We start from the raw sequence: 15,360 nt of genomic DNA on the forward strand, positions 1-15,360 counted from the left end.
GACGACAACCTGTCTCGGAGCCAACGAGGCAGCCACGTTAAGGAGGGGACTCCTCAGGTCTCCTCAGTTCAGAGACTTCGCACAGAGGGAGATGCTGGGGGGGGGGAACCGCCTCCCCCCTCCTCAGTGACTCCCAAGCAGCCTGAGAACTCCCCGCCCGCTGTCCGCAGATACTGGCAGTGGGGAAGAGCGTCCTCCCCAGTTGCCTCTGGGCAACTTTCCCATTAGCCGCAGAGAGGGAGGGCTGCGTGCGAATCCACCCCCCCCCCGCGCGCATCCAGGTTCCTTCCAGGTTCGGCCGCTCCCAACCTGGCCAGAGGCTGGGGAGTATCTAAGGCTCCCCGTGAATTATCAGCTCCCCGCTCCAGGCAGGAGCAGTAGGAGGCGGCGGCGGCGTTTGTCTCCAGAGGGCTGGCCGTCTTTGCGCTAATAGCCGCCTCCGACACATTCCCCTCTGCGTGCGAGTGTGCGCGCGCGCCATGTAAGGTTGAGGCGGCTCTACTACCTGCATTACAGTAGCACCGGCGTGAGAAGGGGAGGAGGAGGAGGAGGAGGAGGGGACAGAAGGAACCTGGGAGGCAGGCTGAGCATTGTGCGCGTCTCTAGCCGGAGCCATTCGACGGAGAGGGAGCTCGGCTGGCGGCACAAGAGAAAGCCTGGCGGGGAGCGTGGTGGGCTTGGCCCCGTCGAAGGACTAGCGCCGGCCTTGCAGCTCACGGGAACTTGCCCGGCGAAGGGGAAAGAGTTGGAGCCGGGTCTGCTCCTGGCGGGGACGGGCAGAGCGAGGCTCGACGGGGCTCTCCGGCGCCGCTTGCAACACCTGGAGGACTCCAACTCGCCCCCCGCCCCACCCCCCGCCCCTAGCGCCGCCCGGCTGAGGATGCGAGGCTCCCGCCCCGCCGGCTGCCTCGCTCTCGCCCCGCGGCCCGCCGCGGCCCCTCGCCCCGGCCCGCCGTGCCAGCTGCTGGGCTGGGCGGGGGGTTGCTGAGCTCTTTGCATGGGGCCGCTGCCGGGCTCGCTCGTTCTGTCTGTCTGCTGCTGCTGCCGGCGGCGGCGGCGGAGAAGGAGGAGGAGGAGATGCCCAGGCAGGAGCTGCCTTTGCCCGAGGGCTGGGAGGAAGCTCGCGACTACGACGGCAAAGTCTACTACATCGACCACGCCACCAAGACCACCAGCTGGGTGGACCCGCGGGACAGGTGAGGGAGGACGAGAGCGAGCGAGCGAGCAAGAGAGCCGGCTGGGAGGAGCTTGGCTTGCCAGGCGAGGGCAGCAGGTGCCTGAGCTCTCCCGGGCCAGGAGGGGAGCGACTTGGGGGCGAAGCGTGCGCTTCCACACGCCTCCATCTCGCCCCTCCTCCAGCTCCGCGCGAAGCTAGTCAGCGGGAGGGGTGACTTGAGAGCAAGAGGGGCGCGAGGATTGGGGCCGGCCGGGGGGAAGGTGGGTTCGACTGTTTTCAATGCTTGGTCTCTACTCTGGAAGATGCGAAGTTGTAGTACAGTTCAGAAAGGGGTTTCTGAGCATGTGCAAAGCGCCTTTCCCTCGGCCCTTAAATTACTCTAGATTTGACGCCCGCGCACACAGACAGTGGGAAGCGTTAGCCCCTGGCACCTGTGTAGTTGTAAATGGCTGAAGGAGACCTACTCTAGAAGCTGCCTGCCTTATTCACATCAACTTGCCATATGGAACAAACCACTCACATGTAGCGTTTAGTACTCATAAGCTTTCAGAGGCCTGGGAGGGTACATTGCTGGTAACCTCAAGCTAATTGTAAGTATTTACTACATTTTTCTTAGACCTCTGCACACTCTTTTCTGGTAGTGTGCATTATTTTCTTTATCCCGCCCACATTTTATTCCCCAACCACCCTGTGAGGTAGATTAGGTTTACAGTGTGTGCCCCCAAACCACCTGGTGAGTTTCATTCCTGAGCATCGTAGTGAACAAAGTTGTCCCAGAACCTGTCATTCTAGGTGCTTCTCCATTTGGTAGATGCATGTATATGAGATAGGCATGTGTGAAATGTTTACATGGGTAAGCACTTTACTTGTGGCCTATATCAAGTTTGTCTCAGTCCTAAACTGAACTGTACAGGTGAAAAGGCTGCTACAGACTTGCCACAGTTCTCTTTGCCTTTCCCATTTCACAACAGGAGCCTGACACCTTTCTATTTTAGCTTTAAGTTGTAAAAAGGCAAGGGGTGGGGAAGTTATGAGAATCAAGAAGAGTCTTGTCCTCTAATTCCAGAAATATGGTGTAGCCAGTGCTGTGGTTACCTGGTGCCCAGGGAAATCTGCTTGGGAAATCCACTCCCAAATCACATCAGGGACGCTTCATTCTATATTATTACAGCACAAGTTCTAAAGCTCAGCTTCGGCATGAAACTTTGAAATGCAGCATACCAGTCCCTACCCCAAGGGCTCCATTTTGCTCTCCTGCTGGTGGTTGTAGCGACTGCTTGCTAATAGTTACCCTTACCTTTTTGCATTTTGTACAGTGAATCCTGACATTTGAATGGGTTCCCAGATATTTATGTAAATTGAATGTTACCTGGAATGATGCTAGTCAGGACTAGCTCCTTCCTCCATTTTTTAAGACTTGTCAGAACACAATTGCACCTGCTCAACTGAAGGTGTGTCTCAGGAAACTGGAGAAATCAAACAGGTGCATAGAACCTGTCAGACTCCTTGGTTGCTACATGCTAAGCCAATTTAGTTTATTTTTTTTAGGAACATCTACATCAAAATTTGCCACCAGGAACACAATGATCTATTGCTTATAGGAGACTGTTGCCAAAAGCAACGATAATCTCTGTGCAACTACCTAAAATTACTTGGCTATCTTGCAGATTGCATTATGTAGAAGTTTTGTGAGGTGTACATGTTGGTTCCTCACTTGCCCCACTTCTGAAACACTTTCTTCAGATGAAAACACTTTAGGACATCCCTGCCTATCTCTATTCTGAAGGCACCAACTGTCAAATCAGTATAAAATACCTAAGTATGATAGTCTTAAGCAGTGCTTTTTTTCTAAAAAAAATGTTTAGGGGTACTCTCATTTTCCTACTCCTATTGAAATACTGCCCCTCAATGAGGCCAAACTTAGATTCACAAAATGTTTTAGGGGTATGCGTACCCCTGCCTCCCCCCAGAAAAAGCGTACTGGCCTTAAGTATGCATATATGGGTCAAGGTTCTGTTTGAGATGAAAAGAAAATACTTTAACATTTAGAATATGGCTGGAATACTGGAATTTGTTCCAGAGCAAGATGAATGGTAGGAAGTGTAGAGCAAAAACTCTGTAAATTGACTGTTTTTTGTGACCAGTATAAGATCCTATTCTATTTTGTGTTGGACCTCACTTTATTGGGCTTTTACTTTTGCAGATGATAGTCTGGCCAGAGAGTTTGAGAGTGGAGAAGCTTTGTAGAATTTCTGTCGTGGACACAGTATTCACACTGCTCTTTGGTCACATTCATGGCTGACAAACTTTTAAGTGTTTAGTATTTGGAGATTTATTTATTTTTTTCCTTTCTGGGGAGCTGTTTGGGTGTGAGTAAAAACAAGTATGTATTCTTGGAAATGTAATGCTGCTGTACACATTTGGGCAAAGCCCAAATATCACAAGTTGCCACTCCCAGATTGTAAGAACAGAATGCAGGTAATTTGGTTGCCTCATTGTTTTTAGTTGCAACAGCATAACGTCTTTGAAGGCTGAAAACCTGAAATTTGGCAAAGGTTCACTTTGTGTTTTAATTAAAAGTGTTGGAAATTAAGATTTTAATAGCACTTTAACATATTCAAGTGCAGAACTAAAAAAAGTGTATTTTGTTGTGCCTTGCTACTCTTTCTTCAATACCAGTTTAATTCAGAAAACCTTCAAAAACCCTATTACACCAGTTTTGCTATCTTAGCAATCAACTGCATTTTGATTCTATATATGCAGACAAACGTTGATTTTGTTGAGATGTACAAAATATCATAGCATTTGCTTCTAAAGTTAAGCAATTAGAACATTAATGTGGGTGCTGGATTTGGAGCAGCTGTGCAGGATGAACAGTCCTGAACATCTGGAGGGCTCCATGTTGGGAAAGAGTGCTCTAAATAATTTTTATCTATTTATTTATTTATTGCTGAGTCACTTATTGCTTTATTTCTCTCTCTCTCTCTCTCTTTTGACCGTTTCTCTGTAAGTTTTAAAGTTCATGGTACTTCTGTGAAAAGGTATACAGTGCATATGATACAGTGTAGTGTATATGAAATTTTAGATAATAACATTTAACTCCTTTTGCAAAAGATTGCTTCTATCCTCCTTCCAGCAAAGTTAGGCAAATATTGTAACCAGGCATTTTTTATTTTATTTTATTTTATTTATTTATTTATATAAAAAATGTGCCTCAAAAAGAAAGGTTGATCCAAATATAGCTTTGTTTTTCCATTAAAAATACTAATCATGCATGGGCAAGAAATTTCAGACTTTGTGCCTTGTCAGCTCACATGTCTAACTGATCTTGCTTTGAACCCAGAAGAATTTTTAATCTTGTGCAGTTTCAGCTTAATGAACAATTAGTTTTCAAATGGTACTGAAATAATGTAAACAACCTAAAGACTTGTGCATATGTGGTGTGGCTTCAGAAATCCTGTTGTCAATATTTTGTTCTATAACAAATACCTTTTAGGAACACTGCAGTGTATTTGATTGCACAGGGTGGCAGTGCACCAGTTTCTCTGTTCTTGTAGTTTTAAGGTGATCTAAGAACTTGTATAGCTTCAGTCTTGAGGGTGAATGGTTTCGGTCCACATAGGCTTTTAAGGACCATGTTGCTTTCCACAAAAAATATGTCTTATGCACAAATGTGATGATATAACAATAGTTAAAATGATTGTTTTCTTTGTTCTCAAAGTGGTTGGGTCAATCTAGCAACACTTAGTTATGTAAACTATAGTGCATCCCGGAATCCTAATAATATATATAATATATCTCATAAATCCACAATGCAGGGACGCAGGTGGCGCTGTGGGTTAAACCACAGAGCCTAGGACTTGCCGATCAGAAGGTCGGCGGTTCGAATCCCCATGATGGGGTGAGCTCCCGTTGCTCGGTCCCTGCTCCTGCCCACCTAGCAGTTCGAAAGCACGTCAAAGTGCAAGTAGATAAATAGGTACCGCTCTGGCAGGAAGGTAAACGGTGTTTCCGTGCGCTACTCTGGTTCGCCAGAAGCGGCTTAGTCATGCTGGCCACATGACCCGGAAGCTGTACGCCGGCTCCCTCGGCCAATAAAGCGAGATGAGCACCGCAACCCCAGAGTTGGTCACGACTGGACTTAATGGTCATGGGTCCTTTTAGTAGTCTTCATTTTATCTGCACATCTAGGATGCCACTTCACATTTCCTGTTATGTTCGTGAGAACATAGCAGAACATGGTTTTGAAGTATGCTTGTAGAGAAAATGCACAGAAATATATTGTGAGCAATAAAGGACTCTAACTTGGGTGGGGGAGAGTAACCTAGGTGTAGCTTCTAGTGAAAGCTGGGTGTGGGTTTTGAAGACCTAGGTTCAAAGCCCTGCTCTGACCATAAGAGGCTCATCTGGTAACCTTGAGTCTTGCCTCAAGCTGTCTAATATAGAGTGGTTGTGAGGATAAAATGGGAATGATCTCATGTACATCATTCTGAACTCAATGAAGGGAAAGGAGTTGGGGGGATACATATATAATAAAATTAAATACCTAGATTGGTAGGGGGATCTGCCTCCTTGATGTAAATTCTATATTGCTTTCTGTGTCCCCCCTCCTTTCATTGTCAAGTACAGTGGTAGGTCCGGAGGTCCGTTCTTAACCTGAAACAGTTCTTAACCTGAGGTACCACTTTAGCTAATGGGGCTTTCCGCTGCCACTGCGCCGCCGCCATGTGATTTCTGTTCTCATCCTGAGGTAAAGTTCTTAACCTGAGGTACTACTTCCGGGTTAACAGAGCCTATAACCCAAAGTGTTTGTAACCTGAGGTACCACTGTACTTTATTGCAGTTGCCTAGGTAACTTAAATATTTGCAGGTTAATATACAGTATATCTTTTCTGTGCTTTTCTTCTGTTACCGAGATTAGTTTAAGGAGTAGAAATTAGGGTTCCATATGCGTGTTTGTATGAAAGGTTTATTAAAAAACAAACGCCTGTGCACACAAAACGTTGCCATGAGCAGAAACAAAGGGAAATGATGGCTGAGAATTTTAATCTTGAACAATTAAAATGCTAGATCACTGCTGATCTTGAAACATTCATACATGGACATTTTCAAGAGTTTATATACCCTTTAAAACATTATTTACAAGGTTCATGAAGCATTATGCTTACTTAGCGCTGGTGCAGTAAATTACGGTACACTAGTAAATGCTAAAGCCAAAGCACTCTCCGGTATAGTACTAGTGATAGTCATTAAACCAGAGTGTGCATTTATATGTGGGCATAGATCCCAACTTCCTGCAAGTGGAAGGTTGGCAGAAAGAGGCTGGGAGGCGATTGCCACTTCCTCTTTACTCCTTTGAACCCAGATAATGGAATGAATCCATGTCGCCACATATTACCTTTCACAAAACTAATGTTCTCCGACAATTCCTTTGTTTCTTAAACACTGTTTATTTCCCTCTGCATTTTTGAATTGACTCATCTACATTCTACCTGATCTTGCAGTGTTGTTCAATCTATATGGAAATTGCTCCTCATCGTTTTCTGACCTTGCTATCGAGGCAGCATCTGTGGTGAAGCAGAGGTTTTAATTTAACTATTATTAGCAATAAACCATCCAGCTTTAATTTAAGGCAGTCAGAGTCTTGCCAACTAGTGACTGTGTAATTCTTCTGTGGCAACACTGCCTAACTATACGCTTTCCTTAGAGCATAAACCGGGAATGGGGGAGCCTCAGCCCCTAGGGCCAAATGCTGACCCATAATCCTCTCTGTTGGGCCCTCCCGACTCTCCAAAGGCCACACCCCCTTTCTTCAGAGCACATTCTTCACAGGTCTTTTCCCTCCCCCTCCTGAATGCTTTCACCTGGCTGAACAGTGTCCTTGAATTGCAATGTCTCTTGCTTGCCTGAATGTAGAGAGATTGTGTGTGTGTGTCTACATACCTCTGACTTGCGTGGCTGGATTGTAGCCTACTGCACAAAGGTAGGAGTCACATCCACTGCTCCGCCTACTTTTGTTTCTAGATGCACTCACTTTGTTTCTGACACTGCCTTGCTGCAGGCATGTGGCCCCTGCACGGTCTCCCACAAAGGGGATGCAGCTTACAAGGACTTCTCTGTTTCTGTCTCTCTCTTGCACACACACAGCACTCAGTCATGCAGCTCTGTAGGATTATGCCAAAGTTTGTATTGCAGGCAGTCTTTGATCACCAGTTGAGTCCTGGCACCAGTATATTGTTTTTCTAGCAGGTATTCAATTTTTGTTTTACAAGTTTTGATTAACTGATAAATATTAATTGTGAGGAACTGCAAGGAGTGGAGACAAATAATGCATCTAATTTTGATTTGGCTTCCCAAAAAAACATGAAACCCAAGCTTTAAAGCTTTCTGCCCTAAGGTTCTGGAGAGAAATTTGAATACCGTATTTTTCGCTCTATAAGACGCACCAGACCACAAGACGCAACTAGTTTTTGGAGGAGGAAAACAAGAAAAAAATATTCTGAATCTCAGAAGCCAGAACAGCAAGAGGGATTGCTGCGCAGTGAAAGCAGCAATCCCTCTTGTTGTTCTGGCTTCTGGGATAGCTGAGCAGCCTGCATTCGCTCCATAAGATGCACACACATTTCCCCTTACTTTTTAGGAGGGGAAAAGTGAGTCTTATAGAGCAAAAAATACGGTATGTGTATGTGAAGGCAAATATTGCTGATACTTGTTCCCAATGCCAGTCAAGCCAGCGTCAATTTAAAAAAAGAAAAAGCTGTTGAGTGCTTAAAGTGTGTTAACATTGGCATTCTGAAGATGAGCTTATTCCAGCCTGGCTTCCAAGTTAGAAAGACCGCTGGAGTAATGTGGGCAATGCCTGTGACAAAATAAACACATTTCTCAGCAAGCCTTCAATGTGAATGCTTCCTCTGCTATACTGCTTTATACCGTATTTTTCGCTCTATAACACGCACCCGACCATAACACGCACATAGTTTTTAGAGGAGGAAAATCCGTAGGCATGCCACCCGTAGGCATTTCCTCCATAACACGCACAGACATTTCCCCTTACTTTCTAGGAGGAAAAAAGTGAGTGTTATGGTGCAAAAAATACGGTAAGTGCTGTTTAAAAAACTCACTTTTTGAAAATTGTTGTATTTGGTTTACATTGTGCTAAGTATGTTCACTTGAACCCCACCAGAAGGATTTAAGGTGCACTTAAGTTGCTCGTCTTGGAAACATGCTTTCTTAATACAGTTTTAATAGTTCTTAGGTTTGAGGTGCACTCTCTCCCTCTCTCTTTCTCTCTCTCTCTAACTGTCAAATATACTTCTCAGTCTTCTGGAAAAGTTACAATACTCTGGTGGGGGTGGAGAATGAAAGCACTCTTTCTCTTCATTGTCCTTTTCAATTCCCCTCCCCTTCCCCCAATAGACTTTCAGATTGGAACCACCTTGCAGTATTGCAGTTTAGTGATGTTCTGTTCTGTTTCTGTTGATCGGCTGATGTGAAATGTGTTCTGTTGGTACTGTAACTGAATTCATCCTCCAGAGAAGGCTGGATAAGTAGCCAACTTTGGCTAGGGTCTGTCATGAGTGCAGTTGGGTGATTTTGCTTTGCTACCCAGTCAAGAAAGGGCAACAGCAGGCATTGGATTGGGAAAGTCTGCAGCTGCATAAGCTGCAGTTCTGCCAAAAAGAATAATGAGAGCAGTCAAGAAAAGGAACAAAAGCAGCTGAGAGATGCCCCACATCTCTGAGATTTTTTTCTTTACACACTGGGTTTTCATTTGCAAATTGGCCCTGTGGTATTTGTTGTTTGTGCTTCTCACTACACTTTCTTCTTCTTCTCAAATCACTTTCTTTGAGAACTCTTATTTTGTTTAACTAAATTGAATTGCATTTCACTGAGGCATCTTTTAACTGCTAATTACAAACCTAAAGTGAATTTCTGAACTATGTTTATAACTGAGATTTTCTACCTTAAAAAATAAATGATTTACCTATATATAACTGTTTAGCATTTATGTAACAGATAATACAAGTGAAGATCAAAGTACTTTACACCTATAAACTCATGAAGGTACTTTGCAATAATCATAACTGATTGTATATCTCTCTGTAGGCCCATGTTTAAAATCTTATCCTAGCTGTAGCAATTGGAATAAAATATTTGAATACTGTGTGTTTTCCATTCAAAAACATATTTTACAATGACTATGTTTAATACAAAGTAATTTTTTTGGTACTAAAATACAGATAACAAAGAAGAATATCAAACTGTGAGACTTTTGTGTATGTGGGCTATATTCCCCCCCCCCGAGAGGCTATAAATGTGGTTTGTGTCATTTTAATGTGGGTTTTTCAAGAGTTTTGAGAAAAGTCAGGATTTAGTAATAGAGATGTTGTTTCTGCTCTGGGAATTTAACATTTGAAGTCTTGCGGAAAATGCCGTGTTTGGTAATTTGGCACATGCCTCATTTCTTCATCTTACATGGCTCTACAGCAAGCAAGAGTGATGGCTTAATTAGGGGTAGCCTGTGGTAGTCAGTGGCTGTGCACATGGTTACTAGCTTAAAACACAATGAGGTACGGTAGTTCTTTCTTTCTGCTGGTTTGAAGCTGGTTCAGGAAAAGCCCATACAGAAAACCCAGGATAGATGTGGATGGTGGCTAATGTGTGTACATGGCTTCCCAAATCAGCAGTGGGATTGAACCGGGGGCAGAGTAAGTGGGAAAGTGTACATAGGCAGTGTGAAGGAGGAAGTCCAGGCTGCTTGAATCAGAGACTATTGTACAGTATTGTATTGGCTTATACTGTATTGGCTTGTAGAGTTGCACCCGCTGAATGTTAATGACTAGAATAGGATAGTATTACATTGTTTATCTATTTCTTTAAACAATGCATGTACCAATTAACTGCAATTGTCTTATTGGATTTGGCTCTTCTTCATAGAGCAGGATTGCTAAGCCGATGCCCCAGGGATCTTAGCAGGCCCTTTGAAGTAGGGATGCAGAGACCTCTTTCAGCCTGAGGACCACATTCTCTTGTGGGCAGCCTTGCAGGGCTGCATGCCAGAGACAAAAGTGGGTAGCGCAACTAAGTCTTAGCTTTTGTACAATAGGCTTGACAAAGTCAAATATAATGGCAAGAGCCATTATCACAGTCCAATGACACTCTCAAGGGCCAGATGGAGATTCCTCGAGGGCCACATTTGGCCTCTGGGCCTGACATTTAAGCAGTGCATTGGTCAATCAAACCGCTGGGCTAAGCTGGCTCATGTGACACCATTGTTAAAACACCTGCACTGGCTGCCCATCTACTACCAAGTTCAAGATTCTTGTTTTAATTTACAAAGCCCCAAACAACTCTGGTCCAGGGTACCTCAGGGATCGCCTGAACCCTTATATCCCAGCTTGATCATTGAAATAATCTGTGGGAGCCTTATTGGCCATTCCTCAATTTGCTGAGGCTCATTTGACAATAAGAAACTGTGTGTGTAGGGTCATTGGCCCAGTTCTGTAGAATATTCTGCCAACAGAGATTCAGCAGGTGCCTTCTTTGCCAACTTTTAAATGCCTGCTGAAAACTTTTCTATTCCACCAGGCTATACAGGCAGCTAAGAAAACATCCTTCCACAAAGGTTAATTGATGTCTGTTTTTAACTTTTTATGGTTTTATTCTGTGGTTTTGATATCTATTTATGACAAATTGGTATATACAGATTTTTATAAATAAGAAACAATATTAAATGCCTTTATAAATATTATGTACCTTTAAAGAATATACTTAAGGAAACTGACATAAAACTGCAATGGCATTTTCCAGTGCTGTATTCTGGAATGTATATACAGAAGGTTGGGTGCACCTTCTGAATTTGGATATTGTTGTTAAAATCTTCATGTTCAAGAGGTATCAAGATTTCCCATAGACAGTTTCTAAAACTAGCTCATTTAGGTTGCAAAGCTATTACTTGTGAACATAGGAAGTTGTGTTATTCAAGCCATTGGTCCATCTAGCTTCATACTGTTCACACTGACTTGTCGTGGCTTTCGAGGGTTTGAGGCAGGGAGATGCCAGGCATTGCATCTTTTGCACACAAAGCATGTGCTCTTCTACTTGCATCATATTAGTTCCACAATTGTTGTTTGTTTTGTATGAGTAAAAATCAGCTCCTTTGAAATAACAGTGTCACTGATTTATGAGATCAACCATATTTACAGAACTCCTAAAGCACAGTCCTATTCTAATACTCCTTCTCTTTCTGATGGCATGTGTTCTTGTAGCCTAGGGTGATTCTAGTTCTACATTCTCATGTTGCATCTACTTGGGTGCAATCACCCTCTCATTTTTATAAATCTTCTATACTTTATTGGGATTTTGTATGGGAGCGGTCTGTAATTTTTATATATATATAAGTAAATAGGTCTTCCTCATAAAACGAGACAGAATATTTTGTTGTTGTCTAACTGTATACCCAGCCTCAAAAGCATTCATAATACTGTTTATTAAGCTGGCTCTTGGATTTTCCACAGGTTTTAGCTCATCTGTGTGTACACTAATTAGAAGGAAGTCAACTAACAGAGCAAAACAGGATTGCTTACCATTTAATAATAATAATAATCAGTAAATTATTATATGCCAGGGCTGCTTAGTCAGGTAAAATACTGCAATGATGAAATGCCAAAATTTAATTGTATTTACAAATTTCTAAATCCTTTGAACATTTCTATCTGATTTTTTGTTTGTTTTTGTTTTGCTAACTGTTCCTTGTTGTAGAGTTCACTTCAGAGTCTTAATTCCTTTATGTCTGAGGGTTAGCCAGATGGCCCAATAAGGCTTTGCTTTTTAACCCACTGCCTTTGTGAGCTGTGTTGTCTACAAGCATTTCAGCTTCTGACACTTGGGTTCCTCACATACTGCCTTTCAGTTATATGTATTTAGAAAATAATAGTGAGTCAGAAATCTGCAAAATTTTCAACCTCTGAAACAGGCTTCATGGAATTTTTATTTGCATACATAAACTACTGTCCAAGTACTACCACATCTCTGTGTGTATTGTGTGAACACCATAGTGATTGGTGGCAGGGAACGTCTTCCAGAAGATTTGTAAAGAAAGAGGGAGCAGGTGGCTTGGGCTGTGCAGATGGATAGGGATTCTTGCAGCAAGCACAGCCCGTGACCTGCCTCTGCCTGGGCAGTGACCTTACCAGCAGGAAGTGGAGAAACTGCAAGGCTGCTTCAGTCAAGGCCAAAACTCTGACGCTAACAGTTACTAACAATGACAGAAACCGTTGACGGATGATATCAGGCCTCCAACGAATGTACCCAAGCAGCTTCAAAAGTTACCAGTATAGATGCCAATAGGGAAGGAATGGCAGATTTTCCAGGCATGGGGTTAATGAAAGGTTTCTTCGCTGGACTAGGTTCAAGCAAAAGCTGAACATACTCTGTGTCAGTGCTGAGTGCTTAAATAATATGTTTGATGAAAGAGCTGGTAATATGAGAACCTCTACTTTCATTGTCAAAGGGATGCGGGTGGCGCTGTGGTCTAAACCACAGAGCCTAGGGCTTGCAGATCAGAAGGTTGGCAGTTCGAATCCCCATGACGGGGTGAGCTCCCGTTGCTCGGTCCCTGCTCCTGCCAACCTAGCAGTTTGAAAGCATGTCAAAGTGCAAGTAGATAAATAGGTACCGCTCCAGTGGGAAAGTAAACAGTGTTTCCATGCACTTCTCTGGTTCGCCAGAAGTGGCTTAGTCATGCTGGCCACATGACCTGGAAGCTGTACGCTGGCTCCCTTGGCCAATAAAGTGAGATGAGCGCCGCAACCCCAGAGTCGTTTGCAACTGGATCTAAGGTCAGGGGTCCCTTTACCTTTACTTTCATTGTTGTTAAAAAGTGGATTCCTAGCTTTAGGATACAGAATTAGTTGTCATTATGTGTGGCCAGTACCTTGTGAAAATGCAGAATGAGGGATAAACAGGACTTGCAGTGGTCCAGAAGTGGGGTACGTCAAGCACAAGAGCTCCAGTCCCATCTGGGACTGGCTGAAAACAGGATCATATTACATTTGGAACTGATATTTTGCCTAAATTGGTATAGAGAATGGAAAGTGAAGAACATCCTTGCTTTTAGAGAGTAGGGAGGTGAGACTTGTCAGAATAAATATGGAAGATGTATAAGGAAACAATTCTACTTATTCTTGCACAAGGTGTGCTCTGATAGTGATTAGTGAGATAGAACTTAAAGTTAAGACAAGAGTGTGAAAGAATACTAGAGAAAATGAACATGCATGAATGACCCTGGACTCTGCCTAAAAGAATCTATGAAGCCATTATGTGGGAGGTCAAAGTGACATTCTACATGGTTAAATATTAGTTATTTATGACTACAAGTAACTAAGGAATGCAAAAAATGTATGTGTTTCTGTTTGGCAACTGGTATGCTATTGTTCTTTGACCCTTAACTACTGGAGACATTACATTGCGTTCGGTATTGATGAACTAGTGGCCTTACCATTTTTACTCCAGAATGGTAATTCTGTCTTCCAAATCTGTGTACATAGCATCTTACATTTAGAAGATACTAGCCTGATGACTGACTGTGACCTAAATTGAGCTGGAACGTTGTAATCAACCATTCACACAGCAACAGTCATGGCTTGTTGCTGTTGGTGGAAATTTTTGAGCTAAGAGGACCTTTTGTTTCTTAAGAAGTGGCCCCAGCTTCCATTTCACATGACACCTGCTTTTTAACACACACACACACACACACACACACACACACACACGTAGATGATCTATGTCTGACTCTAGGCAGCTCTTGGGATCCTGGCTACATTAAACCTGTTTTCTATAAAATATACCCAAAAGCAACTCAATAGAAAGGTAGCAAAATGCAATTTTAAAATATCAGTAAAAAAATAATATGATAACATTTCCCATTAGATATGCTATATGCATAAAATACACCAACTGGATTATCTCTCCCTTTCCCCTTGCTCTAAATTGAAGCTTAGTGTTGTGGAATGTGGATGATTCTACCATCATGCACCTCTCCCTGCTCTTCATCTGATTGGCACTCTGATTTTATGTTCCTCAGCTGCTTCCTGTGCTAATTGGCAGGGGAGTGAAGAGGGGCTTGGAGGCTGCATAGAAGAGACCAGGAGTTTTGCATGTGGCCTTGGGATGTGACCTGGCTTGTCCATATGTGACTTCTATACTTCCTATGCTGGTAGTTAAGCCCCTTAAATATGACATCACTTAATCTACTTGTGATCAAGCTGCACCAAAGGCTTAGAAATCAATTAAGTGGTTTTCTGGTTCACATTGTCCTAATTCAGACTGAACCCTGCGGAGTTATTTCATGGTTGGTCACAGCCCTGTGTGTATTAATAAGTCATTTACTATGCCAGAAATAGCAATTCTTGCTTATGGTACATGTAAATAACAACACTGCTGCTATAAATAAAACTTACAGAAATTATTTAGTGTCTTGGGTCCGTTCATAAGTTCTTCATATATCTTTTTTTACTTCAAGCACAAAACTAGATAGTTATCCAATGCTTCCCCTTTCTGGTGCATTTCTATCATTTGAAGTGGCATTTCAAAAAAGATGTCCAGTGATTGCTCCTTCAATAAGTGTTTATAAAACAGACACGATGCTTTAAATCTTTAACTTCAAAGCATATTTTCTAACAAGAACCCCACTTTTCTAAAAAAAAAGAAAAAGAATGTTGCTATGCTAAAAAACATGTTAAAGTCACTGCTGAGAAAAAATTGTTTCCAATAGATTTTTTAAAAAAATGACCTGCATTTGATCTGTTGAAAGCAGCATTTTCTACTCAGTTTGAAAACATCACTAGGTGCAGATGGTAAAGGTAAAGGGACCCCTGATCGTTAGGTCCAGTCGCTGACAACTCTGGGGCTGCGGCGCTCATCTCACTTTATTGGCCGAGAGAGCTGGCGTACAGCTTCCGGGTCATGTGGCCAGCATGACTAAGCTGCTTCTGGCAAACCAGAGGAACGTATGGAAATGCTGTTTACCTTCCCGCTGGAGCGGTACCTATTTATCTACTTGCACTTCATGCTTTCGAACTGCTAGGTTGGCAGGAGCAGGGACCGAGCAATAGGAGCTCACCCCATCGCGGGGATTTGAACCTCCAACCTTCTGATCGGCAAGCCCTAGGCTCTGTGGTTTA

At 43.2% G+C, this 15,360-nt stretch overlaps 1 protein-coding gene across 3 annotated transcripts in view; it reads left to right on the forward strand.

Annotated features, from left to right (window-relative positions):
- The window catches only part of WWC1 (WW and C2 domain containing 1), an 82,776-nt gene continuing 67,416 nt past the window's right edge, over positions 1-15,360 (forward strand). For 2 of the 3 annotated variants that reach the window (XR_014520558.1, XM_083481814.1), the window contains exon 1: positions 1-1,196. Coding sequence is in view for 2 of the 3 variants with exons in the window: in XM_083481814.1 (XP_083337940.1) it covers positions 1,078-1,196 (119 nt within the window). In the remaining variant the exon portion in view is untranslated. The remainder of the gene's footprint in view (positions 1,197-15,360) is intronic. The other variant, XM_083481815.1, reaches the window with a different exon arrangement.

Source organism: Podarcis liolepis, assembly GCF_965112155.1.
Source record: "Podarcis liolepis genome assembly, chromosome: 2".
Classification (NCBI taxonomy): domain Eukaryota; kingdom Metazoa; phylum Chordata; class Lepidosauria; order Squamata; family Lacertidae; genus Podarcis; species Podarcis liolepis.